Below are 16,496 nucleotides of genomic sequence, written 5' to 3'. Positions count from 1 at the left end.
AAAAAAAAAAAAAAAAAAAAAAAAAACAAAACAAAAGGCAGTGTTCTACAAAAATTATCTATATCTTTACAAAACAAAGAAAAAAATAAATGGATAATTAAACTGTTTTAAAAATTCTATACATTTATAATAATGAATTTTTATTCTAGAAAAAAATTTTAAAAAAATTAAAATTTTTTTTTAACATATAGTTATTTGAATATATATGAAATTTACACAAATTAAAATTCCATAAAAAATTATATATGTAAAGATGTAAAAAAAAAAATAATAGTAAAAGTATATTGAATGAAAATATATATCTAATTTTTTTTAAAAATGAATAAGGTTTATTTTTTGTAAATAGAAAATAATAGTTACTTAAACTAGATACATACTATAATTAGCACATATTTAGAAAAAAACTAAGATTAATATACACTCTTTTTACTTTTAATTAAACTTTTCATTTTTTTTTTTTTATTATTTTGACAACCATATTTTAATAAGAAATTATTTACAAACGAAAAATAAAATATCTATTAAGGAAAAAAATAGAAAAACAGACCTTATTTGGTTTAGAATATATAAAAATTATTAATAAAAAGTAATAAAAATAGGTTAAAAAGAATGACTGTACATATATTTTCAGAAGTAAATTATACACTTAAAAAGAGAAATGAAAAAATTTGTATTTCATATAATATTTAATCTTTTGTCTAAGAATTTTTCAAATTATTTACACTACATGTTGAAAATTTTGATAAAATGATTGAATAATAAAAAAGTAATAATAGAAATAAAAAAATTTAGTATTAGTTTTTAAAACAAATAAATATAGAGTTTAACTTTTTTTTTTTTTTTTTTTTTTTTTTTTTTTTTTTTNNNNAAAAACAATTGTTAGTTATTTTTATAAAACAAATATAGAAAATTTTTTTTTTTTTTTTTTTTCATCTTATATAACGATGAAAAAGAAAATAAAAAACTAAATATTAGAAAAAATTCTACTATTATTATTTTTTTTTTTTTTTTTTTTTTTTTTTTTTCTTATTTAAAAAAAAAAAAGTTCAAATGTAACTAATCGGTAAAAATATAAACTACGAAAAAATGACAAAATAAAAACAATTGTTAGTTATTTTTATAAAACAAATATAGAAAATTTTTTTTTTTTTTTTTTTTCATCTTATATAACGATGAAAAAGAAAATAAAAAACTAAATATTAGAAAAAATTCTACTATTATTATTTTTTTTTTTTTTTTTTTTTTTTTTTTTTTTTTTTTTTTTGCTTTTTTTTTCTTTATTTAGAGATGATTTCTCATTTTTAACAATTTATTTTTCCATTTCTTTTCATAATATTTTAACGCTGTTGATATATTCTGATTTATATAATTATTTACTTTAAAATTTTCATTAAGGCTTCTTGAATGTTTTATCGAAGATTGTGCACAGAAGGATGATGATGAGCATAAAGTTTCATCACTATTAATGTTAGAATAAACATTATTTTGTTCATAAGAGGAAAAACATGTTTTACTATGTGTAAGACAATTTTCATCATATATTTTTGTTTGCATTTCGTTTGTTTCATCATTTGAAAGTTCATCCTTTTTATTTTTTACAACAATTTTTTCATTTGTATTTGAATTATTTAAACAAGCAGTCAATTTATTTTCATTTAAATCCTCATTTGTTAAAGATTTACTTTCTCTTATATATTCATGCAAAGCTTTTCTCATATTATTTATAATATCATCATACACAATGAAAATATCTTTTTCATAACTGTTTATAACCCCATCTTTTAAAACACATTTAATATACAAAGAGGTCGTGTTTATGCAATTTTCTAAAATTTTTATTATATCATCTTCAATTTCTTCATTTAGTTCTTGTTTTTTTATTTGTTCACACTTTTCTTTATTATTCACTTCTTCAGAACCATTTTTTTTACATTCTATAGCACTCTTGTTCTTTATTTCTACTTCATTTTTATACTTATTTTTTAGTTCATTTATAAAATAATCATTTTTTTTTATTATCTTTTTTTTGAGATGTTTAAGAATAAATTGCATCTCTTTTACAAAATTATCTAAATCATTATTCAATATATTTTTTAATTTTTCACATAAAAAGAAATCAAAGTTATTTTTAGTAAATGGATTATTTACTTTATCTCCATTTATATGTTTATCATTTTTTTCCATGTAAGATTGTTTATAACCCAAATAATTATTCAACTCATTTTTATCATAATTCAAAGAGTTTTCATTATTGATTTTTATATTATTAATTCCTTCATGTATTGTTATATTATCTTCTTTAATTTGTTTTGAATTTATTTTGTTTTCTTCACACTGATTAAAATTTTCTTTTGCAATGTTTTCTAAATTAATTTTTGAATGATTTTCTGGATTAACATTTGATAAAGAATATATGTTATTTTCTTTTTTCAAATTATAAGAATTAATTAAAATATTATTTTCTTCACAATCAATAGTATTTTTATTGGTACAATTTAAGTTTTCTTCAAATTCATTAATATTATTTTTATTTTTATTTTTATCATCATCAATTATATTTTTTAATTTGCATTCTTTTATATAGTAATTTGGTTTTTTTATATTATTGAAATGTATTAATGATTTATAATTTTTATAATTTATATTATTTTCTTCATTTATATTTTTTTGGGAATTTTTCACAGAAAAAGTGCTAGGGCAACTTTGAGTGACACTAAAATGTTTCAACAAAGTTTGATTTTGTAAAAATCTTGTTTCATTAATCCCATTTGTATTAAATGATTCTAATATATTTTTCTGAATTTTTTTACAAATATAAAAAATTTGCTTATCATAATTATTTTTATTACAAACAAAATAGGAATTTTTTACATATTCATAGACAATTTTATTATCACATATTTTCCACTTTTTTTGATTAGCCATAATCATTATTATATAACCAAAAATATATTTATTATTATTTTTATCATAACATAACATATATGTTTTTTTTCTATAAAACTTTTCACTAAAATCGGTGTAATTTAATTCTATAAATCCAAATGACAATATTTTATACTTATCATCTTTAAAATATTTTATGTAAATTTTTATTATATTTTTCTCATTTTTAAGAAATGGTTCTGATATTAAAAAACATAAAAACAAATTATTTATTTCTGAATTTTTTACTTCTATATTTTCGCTTGCACAAGTACTATCTTTATATTTTAAATATATGACTATATTTTTGTCTTTTAATTTTTCAAACAATTTTTTATTTATTTTTAATCTTTTAAAATATAATACATTAACATAAGAATTATAAAAATCACAATCATTTTTATTTGTGTTATTACTATTATTGCACATGGAAGTTGTATTATTTTTACCTTCATTACAAATTGTACTATCACTTTTTTTTTTTTTTAAACCCGAATTATTCAAAAGACTTTTTTTTTTACAACTATTTTCATTAGTGTTCCATTTGATTTCATTTACATAATCTGATTTATTTGTGTTAATAAAATATCCTTTTTTTTTTTCTTCATCAGTAATATTATTATACATTTTATTAATTTTTTTTTTTTTTTTTTTTTCTATTTAATTTGGTTTAACTTTATTTTTATAAGTTCTAATTATGCCAAATATTATTTCAATGTATTCTAAATAAGATATATTTCATTAAATTTATTTTATCTTTTTTTAACAAAAAAAAAAATAAACAGAGAAAGTTTTGAGTAAAGAGAACAAAAAATAAAAAGTTTAAATATATCTTACAACTAATGAGTATTATAAATGTAAATATGTAAATATATTAAAAATTTATAAAAAAAAAAAATTAAATTTCTTTTTATCAAGTTTATAATAATTAAGAAAGAATTATATTCTTTAAATTCTAAGACACAAAAAAAAAAAAAAAAAAAAAAAAAAATAATAATAATAAAATAGGTTTTATATAAATAAAATTGAAATTCTGTATATTTTCAATTTGTTATTCAAATATACAACTAAGTTAAAATCTTACTTTTTCAAATTGTATTTATAATAAAAAAAAATTGATATTTCATTATTATTTTCTTTTTTTACTTTTTTTTTTTTTTTTTTTTATTATATAAGAAAATCTTTTAATTTTTTAACTAAAATATAATTAGTCTAAATTTATTTTTTTTTTTTTTTTTTGTTTTTTCTTTAAATAATTTAGTAATGCTATTATAGTTTTTCGAAAGCAAAATTATAAATAACCTAATTTATATATATATATATATATATTTATATATATATATATTTTTTTTTTTAATATATATTAAAAATGTTAAATTTTTTAAATAAAAATAAATATAGTTTAATATGATTTATACTTAGAAATATGTGCCTTTCTCTTCTAATTTATGTTAGATTTTACTAATTTTAAAATTAAGTTATAAGCAGCTAATAAAGTAAAAATTATTTAAAGGAATTTAAACTTTACAAATTATTTATGATTAAAATTTAAGTCTAAGTATTTGAAAAGTATATAAAATAAATAATCTAATAGAATTCGTGCGTATAGAGATATATGTTTTTTCAAGTTAGCATTTTATTTTCTTAAAAATATATAAATATTTTTTTAATTTTTTTCAATTTTTTTCTCTTATTTTTTTCAAAATATAAATATGTCTTACATAAAACATTCATTTTTATGTAAATAATTTTTTTTTTTTTTTTTTTTTTTTTTTTATGGGTTCGCAAATTACAATGATATTTACAATCTTTTAGAAATTTTAAAATGTAAATTTTTCATATAATATTTTTCTAAAAAAAAAAAAGAAAAAAATTATGAATAAAATAATATTTTTATTGTAAAACTAAATGTTAATTTATCATTTAAAAATGTAATATTATATTCTGTTTCTTGTAAATATGAATAATGAAAATTTTGAAAAAAAAAATGAAACATTTCATATAAATCAAAGTGTAGAAAAAAATATAAATAATAATTTAAATAATAAAGAATTGATAGAAAATAGCTATTCATGTAATAATGAAAATGAAGATAAAATTTTAAACAGGCAAAATATTTTAAAACAAAATGACGACAAAGATGAAGAAGGAAGTTCATCTTTTTTTATAAAAGAAAAGAAAATAGGATCGTTAGAAAAAAATGAAAATAAAAATGAAGAAAAATTAACTATTAGCAAGAATAATTTATTTCAAGAAATTAATTTATTAATTAAAAAAAAACTAAAAATAAATGATATAATAAAAATTGATTTATTTTATAAGGATAACTGTACACAAATAAAACCTTGTGTGTTATTTGAAGATTATAAATATGTGAATATTGAAAACAAAATAAATATAGAAATTATAAATTTTCTAAAAAATAGTTTAAAAAAAAAAAGAAAATATATTGATATTCGTAATAGTGTAGTTGAAATACGAGGAAACTTTAACGATGAATTAATAAACTTACCAGTTATAAATCAAATTATTTTACAAAAGATAAATAATAATAACTATAAATATAAATTTAATATAGAAAATGATGCACTAAATTTTATCTATGTTGATCTCTTTAAAATACATAAAAGTAAGTATAAATTTAAAATTTTAGAAAAAAAATTTGAAATAGAAGAATTGTATTATTATGATATAAAAAAAGAAAAACAAAATCATAAAAAAGAAGAAGAAAATTGTGATAATAATAATGATAAGAAAACCAGTTCTTTGAGTAATGGAAGCAATAAAGAGGTAAATACTAGTATGTCTAGTGATAATAATGAAAGTGATGTATTAATAAATTTATATAATGAAGAAAAAAAAAAAGAGAATTCATTCAATAATAATATCAAAAAAAAAAAAAAAAAAAAAATAATAGTTGATAAAGATAAACTATATATTGAAAAATTAAAAAAGCTAGTTGAAGAAGATAGTGAAAATGAAACAAATAATTCCTCAAATGAAAAAAGTTCAGATAATTCTAGTGATGAATCTAATGATAAAAATAAGATTTTATATAAAAGAAAAATAGTTTATTCATTGGATAGCAAAAATAATAAAACTATAATAAATATATATAAAGAAGTAGAAAATGATACCATATGTGTTTATTATCCAAATAGCTCCTACAATCAATGTTTAAATTTAAGCTGTTATGAAAATTTGACGAATAGTAATGATACCAACTTCAATAATTATGATATTTATCTTCATAAAAAGAATGATTTAAATTCTTATAATAATGAAAATTCTTTAAGTGTAAATATTCTAAATGAAGAAAATATAAAGATAAAAAAGAGATATGTAAAAGATATATCTATTTATAATTTTTGTTGTGATGAAAAATACAAAGGTTGTAATTTATATTTGCATATAGCAAAAAATAAAAAAATTAAAAATTCAAAAATAAATTATAATATTAATTATTATGATTTTGCTGATAATTATGATGTAATTAAAATGTATGAAATTAAAAATAATATTAATTCTAATGCTAATGCTAATGCTAATGCTAATGCTAATTCTAATGCTAATGCTAATTCTAATTCTAATGCTAATTCTAATTTTAATTCCACATATTCTGAAAATAAGAAAAAAAATATTGGTAAACTATTTGAGTTAGAAAAAGATTTCAAAATAAATATAGATTTACATATAGATATAGATAAGACTATCAAAGAATTTAAAAAAAAATATAACACAGATAGCAATGATAACAATACAAATAGTGATAACAATAATAGTAGTATTACCAACATAATTAACTCTGAAAAAAAAAAAACGAGTAAAATAGACTATATGATTTATAATTTTTATAAAAATTTTGAATGTTTAATTAATTTTATGAATAAATTAAAGAATGGCTCAACTAAGTTTGAATATTTTTATCCTAAAATGATAGGAGATGTAAATGAAGAAATAAGAAAACATTATGATAAGAAAAAAGTAATATTATTAAAAAAATCAAATATTAAATATATTCGTGTATTTAATAATGAAGTGAAAAGAATTATGATTTCTTTTTTTGTTCCATTTAATTCAAAAATATTAGATTTAGCATGCGGTCATGGGCAAGATATGCTTAAATATAATTTTGTAAGAAATACAGTATATGTTGGATTAGATATTTCTAAAAAGGAAATAGAATTAGCTAAAGAAAGGCTTAATCAAAATAACTTAAAAGGATTATGTAAAAATGATAATTATATTTTCTTACAAGGAGATATTTTAAATAATAAATTTTATAGGAAATGGAAAAGTAAAAACATTAAGTTTGATATAATTTCTATCAATTTGGCTCTACATTATGTTATTTATAATGAAAGGTCATCTAAGAAGTTTTTTAAAGTTATTGAAAATTTTTTAGAAGATGAAGGAATTTTTTTAGCAACAACTATATCAACTCAAACATTGACTGAATTTTTAATGAAAAGATCAAATATAGAAATAATTAATGGTTAGAATAAAAGAAAAAAATTTTCTAATCAATTTATATACATCTTACTATCATATACTATTTATATATAAAATTATTCATATATATATATATATATATATTTTTATTTTATTTTATTTTTTTTTTATGTAGATTCTTTTTCATTAACATTAGAAAATGATTTATTTACAATAAAGTTTGATAATGAAAATTTAATGAAAATTTTCAAAAATAAGATAATTTTAGAAGAATTCATGGAATATATTAAGAACAATAATTCTAATACGAAAATGAAATATGAGTATTTTTATAATTTAATAAAAGATTCTTTAGAAAATATTATGGGTATCAAATATTATTTTTATTTATATGATACAATAGATGCACATGAGTTTGTCATACCTGAAAAATATTTAAAAAAAAAATTAGAAGAATTAAATATGGTTGAATTATTTAATAATACAGCAGTAATGTTCCTTCATTATATAACTAATAATTTAGAAACATACAAAAAATATGAAAATATAAAATATTTTAATTTAATTAATAAAACAATTGATAAACATATTTTTGAAAATATTAAATCAAGAATTAATAAAATTCATGGATATAATAAAGATTCTAAATTATATTATGACATTTGTTCGTTATATCATGTTTATGTTTATAAGAAAAATTTTGATGCATCAATATTAGGAATAATTTAGAGACNAAAAAAAAAAAAAAAAAAAAAAAAAAACCCAATTATAGAAGGCAAAATAAAAATAAAAGAAAAAATGTCTGACCATGTCATGTAAATTTTATATGATAAAAAAAAAAAAAAAAAAAAAAAATTTAAATGATTAAATTTGAAAGATACAATTTTGATTTCATATAAGTATAAAATGGAAAATAAATAATTTATTAAACTTATAAATTTGATTTATATTCTTATAATTTTTTTTTTTAAATTTAAATAATTTTTTATATTTTTGATTTTTTCTTTTTTTTAAAAAACAATTTATAAATTATAAGACGTTGATTCAATTTTCCATACATTTTGTTTTAATAACTTTTTAATTTACAATTCATTATTTATTTTTTTTTTTTTTTTCTTTTTTATATATATATTGTAATACCTTTTAAATAAATAATTTTAAAGTTTTAAATTTTAAATAAAGAATAAATAAAAAATCAAAGATACTTAAGGATGATGCTTATAATATTAAAAAATTAATATAAATTAAAAATTATAGTAATTCCTTTTTTTTTTAACAAAATTGTATTTTTTTAAAATAATGTTGAATTATGTATGTTCATTAATGCATTAATTTTTAATATTTGTAGAAAATATAAATTTTTTTTTTAATTATTTTTTGGAATATAAACATAATATTTATAATATACATATTTAAGAAAAATTATTTTTATATTTTTAAGTAAATCAAATGAATGAAAAAAATTCAAATTATTCACTAAAAAACAAAAATTCTTTATTAAAGAATATAAATATTTTTAAAAATATATAAATTAAAAAATGTTAAACATCAAAATAAACAAATTTGAAAAAAAGTTGTCATATATAACAAAAAGTGAAAATTTTAATGAAATATATACAAAAATGCTTATAGAAAATATATTTATAGAATCAAAAGAAGATATATATTGAAGAGAAAATTATGAATTTCATTTTAATTTTGATATATATATTTTTTTCGATTATGTCTATTAAATGTAAAAATATTGCACTTTTAAGAAGTTATTTTTTTTTATCTAAAAATGTAAAACAAATAAACAAGAAATACTTAAGTTCTTATATAAAAAAAGATGTAGAAAATTATTCAAAATATTTTAAAAATTCATGTTCCTTAATTTTATCATCAGGAACAGGTGGAACTGAGGCATGTGATTTTTGTAATATGTTGTATAATATGTATATGAAATATTTATCGAAAATTAAAAATAAAAAAAATATAAAATACGAAGTTATTGACATAAGTAAAAATGAAGTAGGTCTCAAAAAGGTAGAAATAAAAATAGAAGGAGAATATAGTTTTTATAATTTTGTTTCAGAAAAAGGAATTCATAGATTAGTAAGATATTCTCCATTTAATGCACAAAATAAGAGAATGACTTCTTTTGTAAAAGTTGATGTAATCCCAACTTTGAATTATAATGATGTTAATATAATAAATTTTTTAAACAATGCTGAAAAAACTTCATCAAAAAATAATAAAACATTAGAAAAAGAAAAAAATAATAATAATAATAATAATAATAATAATAATAATAAAATGAATGAAATTACAATAAATAAAAGCGATTTAGTAATTCAAACAATGAGATCTGGTGGTAAGGGGGGGCAAAATGTTAACAAAGTTGAAACTGCTGTTAGAATTTTACATAAACCGACCAATATTTCAGTAAAAGTATCAAATGAAAGATCACAAATTTTAAATAAAAGAATTGCTTTAAAAAGCATATATGAAAAACTACTGTATTTACAAATGGAAGCATTAAAAAATAAAAAATATGAATTAGCTAACAAAAGTTTAACTCACTTTGGAGAACAAATAAGAAATTATATTTTATATGGCAATAAAATGATAAAGGATACAAGAACAAATGTTTATTCATGTGATATTGATAAAGTTTTGTTACAAGGAGAAATTGATTTATTTATAGATGCTTATCAAAAATATATATAAAAATATATAAATTAATTAAGTCATTTAAATTTTAAAAGACAAAAATTTTTAATAAAAAAATATAACATCTTAATTTTAGAATATATGTATTAATTTAATATTTTATATAATAATAATATTAGTTTTTTAAATAAATTTTATTTAAAAAAAAACTATCCTTTTATATTTACAAATTATTGTTTCTTTTTATTTTTTTAGTTTTGCAGAATTTTCTTTTTAATTTTTATTTCATTTTTTTTTTAAGTTTTTACAAATTATTTGCAGTAGGTTTAATTTTTTGTTTTTATTATATGCTTGTCCTACATAATACTATTTTTAAAACTTTTTAATTATACATAAAAAAAAATTTATATGATGAAAAAAATATAAACCATATAAAAATACTTGTCTATATTTTAATCTTATTGCTTCTCTTTTAAAATTAACAATTTTGTACATTTTATATGTAAAGAAATCTTTATAAAATATAAATTAAATTCATAAGAACAAATTGAAATTTCTCATATATATTAAATTAGGTAGAAAAAAAAAAAAAAAATTTTTTTTATTTAATAATGATTACATTATTCTTTATATTTAAATAATTGCATATATACATTTTTACTCTTTTATATAGATTTTAAAAAAAAAAAAAAATAAAGTATTAAATACGTTTAAAAAAAAATAATCAATTATATTTATTTAAAAATATACTTGTGTAGTAGAATATTTAATATATATGTTATTTTTTCTTTTTTCTTTTTTCTTTTTTCTTTTTTCTTTTTCCTTTTTCCTTTTTCTTTTTCTTTTTCCTTTTTCTTTTTTTTTCTTTTTATAGAATTTGGAAAATGTAAAAAATAAATAGTATAAAATTTGTTATATTAATAATTACTGTTTTCTTTTATTAGTTTTTAAAATAATTTTTTCATAAACACTTATCTAAAATTTTAAAAGAAAAAAAAAAAATTTTATTAAAGACATTGTTCATCTTTTTATTTTTCTAAAAGCAATAAGCTATAGCACCTCTACAAAAGGAAATACTCTATATTTTTTTAATGATATACATTTTCATTTCTTGTTTTAATCTTACTTGTTTTTAATGAATAAATATGTACTTTTTTTTTTTTTTTTTTTTATTTATAACTTTTTTCATTATGATATAAAAATTATAGGTTAAACTTTTACAATTAAAAAATGCAAATTTTATACACACATAGGAAAAATTTTCATATATATTTTTTTTTTATTAATATTATTATTTAATCTTTTATTTTATTTCTTTTTTTAGTTTTAAAGATGAAAGATTAAATTTGTAAAAAAGTTGTGAAAATAACCGTACAAAAAAGTATATTTATAAAATTTGTTAGTTTTACAAATTCATATGTTAAATAAAGGAAATAAAAAAATAAGAGAGAATTACTCTATTATAGATAAATATAGTTTTTCTTTCAATAATATATAATATATTATCTACATTTTTTGAATACATAATTTTGAAAAAATTAATTCTTTTAATTAAAAAAAAAAAAAAAAAAATTTTTTTTTTACGTTAAATTTCCTGATTTACTTTTCCTTATTTAATATAAGGTTTTTATTTGTTAATTTTAATGCAAAAATGTGCTATAAAAAATTATCATTTAATTTTTTTTTTTTTTTATTTCTACTTTAACTGTTTTTTATAAAAACTAAAAATTTTATAAATTATACTTTAAAAAAAAAAAAAAAAAAAAAAGCAAAGAGAAAAATGAAAAAAGAACATTGTTCCTAGTGATATATTTTAATACTAAAATTTTTTATTTATTTACCTTTTTTTTTGTAAAACTTAATTTTTATTAAAGTTTAAAATGTTTTTGATTTATAGAAAATTCTATAAAATTTTATACTAATTATATCTAAAAAGATAATTTTTTTTTTTTTTTTTTTATTTAATTTAATGAATCTTTATAAAATATAGAAAAAAAAAAATTTTCCTAAAATTTTTTAAAAATATTATAGAAAAATATAATATATTGTAAAAATTTTTTAATTTTATTATATGGTTACACTTTTTTTTTTTTTTTGTAATATTTTTATATATTAATCTATATGTATTGCCTACCTTCGTTTTTTTTTTTTTTTTTATTTTATTTTTAATTATTAATATGACGAAAATATAAAAATGCATTCTTTTTTAAATAAATGCTTCAAAGTAGATGGAAGAAATAATTCTGTAGATGAAGAAGAGAGTATCTTTGAATCTTGTAAGATAATAAAAAGTTTAAATAAAGGGATAGATGGAGTAAATTATATAAACAAAAACAAAATAGGAAATGATTATTTTTGTGGTTTTGATAATTATGATAGAAATAATTCCATTGAAATGAAAATGACTGATTTTAACAAAGTAAAAGTGGAAGACATTAATTTGAATGCATATTATGAAAATAATTTTAATAAAATGTTTGATATAGATTATATAGATTTTCCTAATTATTTTTATAAAGCAATTTTTTTGAATTTTTCTAGTTCTTTTATTGAATTAGAAAACAAAGAAAAATTTTCTTCTGAATATATAGATATAATGAACAAAATATACAATGCAATCAAAAATCAAAAATTTGTTTTGCTACATAAAGCAAATTCGATTCCTCATCAAAAAAAAAGTAACAATATAAATTATAAAAATGGAGATGCTTTAATATGCAGTGATAATATTATCGCTATAGCTGATGGAGTTTCCTCTATAAATAATAGTGGTATTAATGTAAGTAATTTTTCAAATGAAATTTTAAAAAAATGTTTAAATTTACATTTATATAGATGTGTTAATAATGAAACTTTTGAGAGTCAAAATAAAATGATATTTAAACAATATAATTTAAAATATAAAAATGATGAAATATTAAAACCAATAGTTTGTAGAAGTGCATGTTCAGCTAATTTTTTGGGAGCATCGACACTTTTATTTTCTGCATTAGAAAAAGAAAAGTTGCATATATGTAACATAGGAGATTGTCAAATGTTAATTGTGAGATTAAAAGAAAACTATTTAAAAGATAAATGTATAGAAAAAGTTCAAATAAAAGTTCAAACACCAGAAGAAATTTTGTATTTTATGAAGGATGAAAAAAATCTTGAAAAAAATGATAACATTTATAGTTTAAAAAGTCTTCAGGAAAATAATAGTAATAACATTGTAGTGAATAATGAAAAAACAAATATGAATGATAAAAAGGACGAAAATAAATCAAATTATAATATAATGAATTTTGAAGTATCACATAATAATTCTCACAATAATAACTTACAAGATATTAATAATCATAACACATTAAGAAATAATAAAGGTATATTAAATGATTCATATTCAAAAGGAAAAGAATTTTACTATAATGATTTTTTGAGTGATCTAAATATAAAGGAATCAATTAAAGAAGATTCAGAAATAATATTATATATTGAAGATCAATTAAATGAAGATATATTAGAAAATTTTGAAAAATATCTTTCTAAAAGGAGTTATAAAATTGATAATTTATTATTCAGAATAGAAGATGATGATTTTTATGATAATTCTAATATAAAATCAGAAACTATAATATCAAATAATTGCTCTTCTACTACAGATAACGACCTTTCAGAAAATGAAAGAAATAATATTTCTGTTAAAAGCACTCTAGATAATAGTGGTTATAGAAATTTGTTAAATCTTTTTGAATTTGATAGAACAAATATAATAAAAATTGAAAATAACTACTCAGAAAAGGAAACAGAAGAAAAAGTAATGAAAAAAGAAAAAGAAGAAGTAGATAAAGAAGAAAAAGAAAAAGAGAACATAGTAGAAGGTAGAGAACATAAAAAGGATGAATTAGAAAAAGGAGAAAGAAAAAAAATGAAAAATGATAAATTGGAAGAATTAAGAAAAGAAAAAAATGAATCAGAAAAAGAAAAAAAACAAAAAAGTGAATTAGAACAGGAAGAAGACGAAATAAAAAAAAAAAATAAAATAAATAATACAAATATCAATAATTTTAATGATTACAGATTCCGTTTTTATAATGATGATATAAGTAAATTTGATATTATTTTCAAATCAAAAATTCAACAACATTATTTCAATTGCCCATATCAAATAACTTTTATGCCTATAAACTTTAATAATTTGAGAAATACAAAATCAGATAATTCATTTAAAGGAAATATGAAAATGAACAGATATAATGATATTATCACAAAATGCTTAAAATATTGTGAATATTCTAGTATTAATATTAAAAATAATGACATAATTATAAGTGGAAGTGACGGACTTTTTGATAATTTATATGATGATGATATTATGGAAATAATATTTAATAACTTTTATGTTTTAAAATATAATAAGTTTGTAAACTTGAAACAATTTATAAATTTTTATAATGAATATAAAAAAGTATTAAAAAACTTTAATAAAACGATAAGTAATAATTTTAATAAAATAAATAACTTTAAACAAACATTTACAGGTCATTTAAATGATTCCTTCGATATAAAGATAAGTAATAATTCTAGAGAGAATGTTAAAATAAAAATTGAAAATGATATAAAACATGGGATATCAAATATAAGTTGCAATTCTTTTGATAATTTTTTAAAAGGTGATATAAATGAAGAAAACAATAATGATAATAATAATAATAAAGATAATAATAATGCTAATAATAATGATAATAATAGTAATAATAATTCTACCACTACTGGTAATAATAATAATAAGATAAGTAATAATAGTAATAATAATTCTACCACTGCTGGTAATAATAATAATAGAATAAATAGTTGTTATATGAATATTGAAGATAATAAAAATTACATCAATGATGATATTAATATCATGCATAAAGAAAAACAAGAGAATAAGCCACCTCTTGAGAAAAATACTACTTATAATAACTCGGTAAAGGCAAAAAAAAACATAATTATGGATAATCATAATAAAATAGATAATTTATCAAATAAAGAAAATAAATATAATTATTTTTTTAATAATATTTATAAGCGTAATTTGAATTATGCTAAAAATAAATTAAAGTTCCCTCCTAAAATAAAAGGAAAGTTTTTTATTAAAATAAAGAATAAAGTTCAAAATATAACAAAATCAAATAATAAACAAAATAATAAAGTACAGCAAAAAAAGGAACATTCTATTCCTCATGATTATAAAAATAGCAACACAAAAAATGATGTTTCTATATTTAAAAAAGGAAGTAATTATAATGTTTATAGTAACATTAATAATTTATCTAACACTGTTATTAAAAATAAATGTGATAACATTGATAGTAGAAATTCTGTGCACTCTGATGAATTAAAAAATAGTAAACAGAAAAATTTATATGAAAATATAGAATATATAGAAAATAACAATAATTCAAAAAGTTCTATAATAAGCGATTCATATGTTGATGATTTAGATTTTAACAATTTAAATAAATTATGTGAAAATGAAAAAAGACAAACAACTATGGAACAAATTATTGATGATGAACTTATATCATTGAGAAAAAAAAAAATGAATAATTTAGAAAGATGGGAAAATAAAGATAACACTTTTCTTGAACCCATAAATGAAAATATAACAGATTATAATGTACATAATAACCGAGAAGGAATAAGTTATAATATGAACGAAATGAAAAATATAAAAAAAAAAAAGAGAATAATTGTTGAAAAAAAAATAGACTGTAGTAAATTTTTATATGAACCATCGGATTTTATCCTATTTGATAAATATAATAAAATATATTTAAATACTAAAAAGGCTTGTGATGAAATTTTAGAATTATCAACAATTCTAGCTAATCAACAATTAAATTATACTTTGTTAAAAAAAAGACGAATAAAATATAATGATAAAATAAAAAACAATAGAGATAATAATAATAATAATTACTCAAAATTAGTAAATACAGATGAAGATAAAAAAGGTATTAAAAAAAAAAGTTTTAATGAAAACCCATCTTCAAATTCTCAAGAAAAAGAAGTTCATTTATTTGATAAAGTTAACTATGAAGATATACCATCAAATAAATCAAATGATAAAATTATTTTAACACCTATATCTGAATTTATTTTTGATAAATATAAAAAATATTTTAATATGGGAAAACCAGATGATACAACAGTCATAGTTTCTGTTGTTAAAGAAAATAAATATAATGCTTAAAAAGAGAATGTTTTTTTTTTTTTTATTTTCAAATATTTATATGCATATAAAATTATCATACTCTTTTATTTATTTATTTATTTTTTTTTTTTTTTTTTGTTTATAATTCATTATATTTTATTTTATTTTATTTCTTTTTTTTTTTTTTTGTTCATTTTGATATCTACTAATTTTCATTAATTAATGTTTATGTAAATCATTTTTTTTTCCATTTTTTTTTTTTTCTTTTTTTTTTTTTTTTTTTTTT

The 16,496-nt window shown here is 16.5% G+C and overlaps 4 protein-coding genes across 4 annotated transcripts; 3 read left to right on the top strand and 1 right to left on the bottom strand.

The window, feature by feature from the left end:
* Positions 1-1,281: 1,281 nt before the first annotated feature.
* On the bottom strand, positions 1,282-3,552 carry PGAL8A_00045200 (conserved Plasmodium protein, unknown function; the record flags this gene model as incomplete). Its single annotated transcript, XM_028674469.1, has 1 exon — positions 1,282-3,552. One exon carries the CDS (start codon positions 3,550-3,552, stop codon positions 1,282-1,284), a length of 2,271 nt encoding a protein of 756 aa, XP_028530818.1.
* Positions 3,553-4,884: 1,332 nt separating this feature from the next.
* On the top strand, positions 4,885-8,106 carry PGAL8A_00045100 (methyltransferase, putative; the record flags this gene model as incomplete). The annotated part of the gene is made up of 2 exons (XM_028674468.1): positions 4,885-7,420; positions 7,553-8,106. The coding sequence occupies 2 exons, from the start codon at positions 4,885-4,887 to the stop codon at positions 8,104-8,106; spliced, it is 3,090 nt and encodes a 1,029-aa protein (XP_028530817.1).
* A 951-nt stretch (positions 8,107-9,057) lies between these two features.
* PGAL8A_00045000 (peptide chain release factor, putative) lies at positions 9,058-10,086 on the top strand (the record flags this gene model as incomplete). Its single annotated transcript, XM_028674467.1, has 1 exon — positions 9,058-10,086. The coding sequence occupies one exon, from the start codon at positions 9,058-9,060 to the stop codon at positions 10,084-10,086; it is 1,029 nt and encodes a 342-aa protein (XP_028530816.1).
* A 2,137-nt stretch (positions 10,087-12,223) lies between these two features.
* Positions 12,224-16,249, top strand: PGAL8A_00044900 (conserved Plasmodium protein, unknown function; the record flags this gene model as incomplete). Its single annotated transcript, XM_028674465.1, has 1 exon — positions 12,224-16,249. The coding sequence occupies one exon, from the start codon at positions 12,224-12,226 to the stop codon at positions 16,247-16,249; it is 4,026 nt and encodes a 1,341-aa protein (XP_028530815.1).
* Positions 16,250-16,496: the final 247 nt, after the last annotated feature.

This window comes from Plasmodium gallinaceum, assembly GCF_900005855.1.
Source record: "Plasmodium gallinaceum strain 8A genome assembly, contig: PGAL8A_v1_32, whole genome shotgun sequence".
NCBI lineage: Eukaryota > Apicomplexa > Aconoidasida > Haemosporida > Plasmodiidae > Plasmodium > Plasmodium gallinaceum.
The sequence above is the reverse complement of the archived record's forward strand: the minus strand, read 5'-3'. Positions and strand labels throughout refer to the sequence as shown.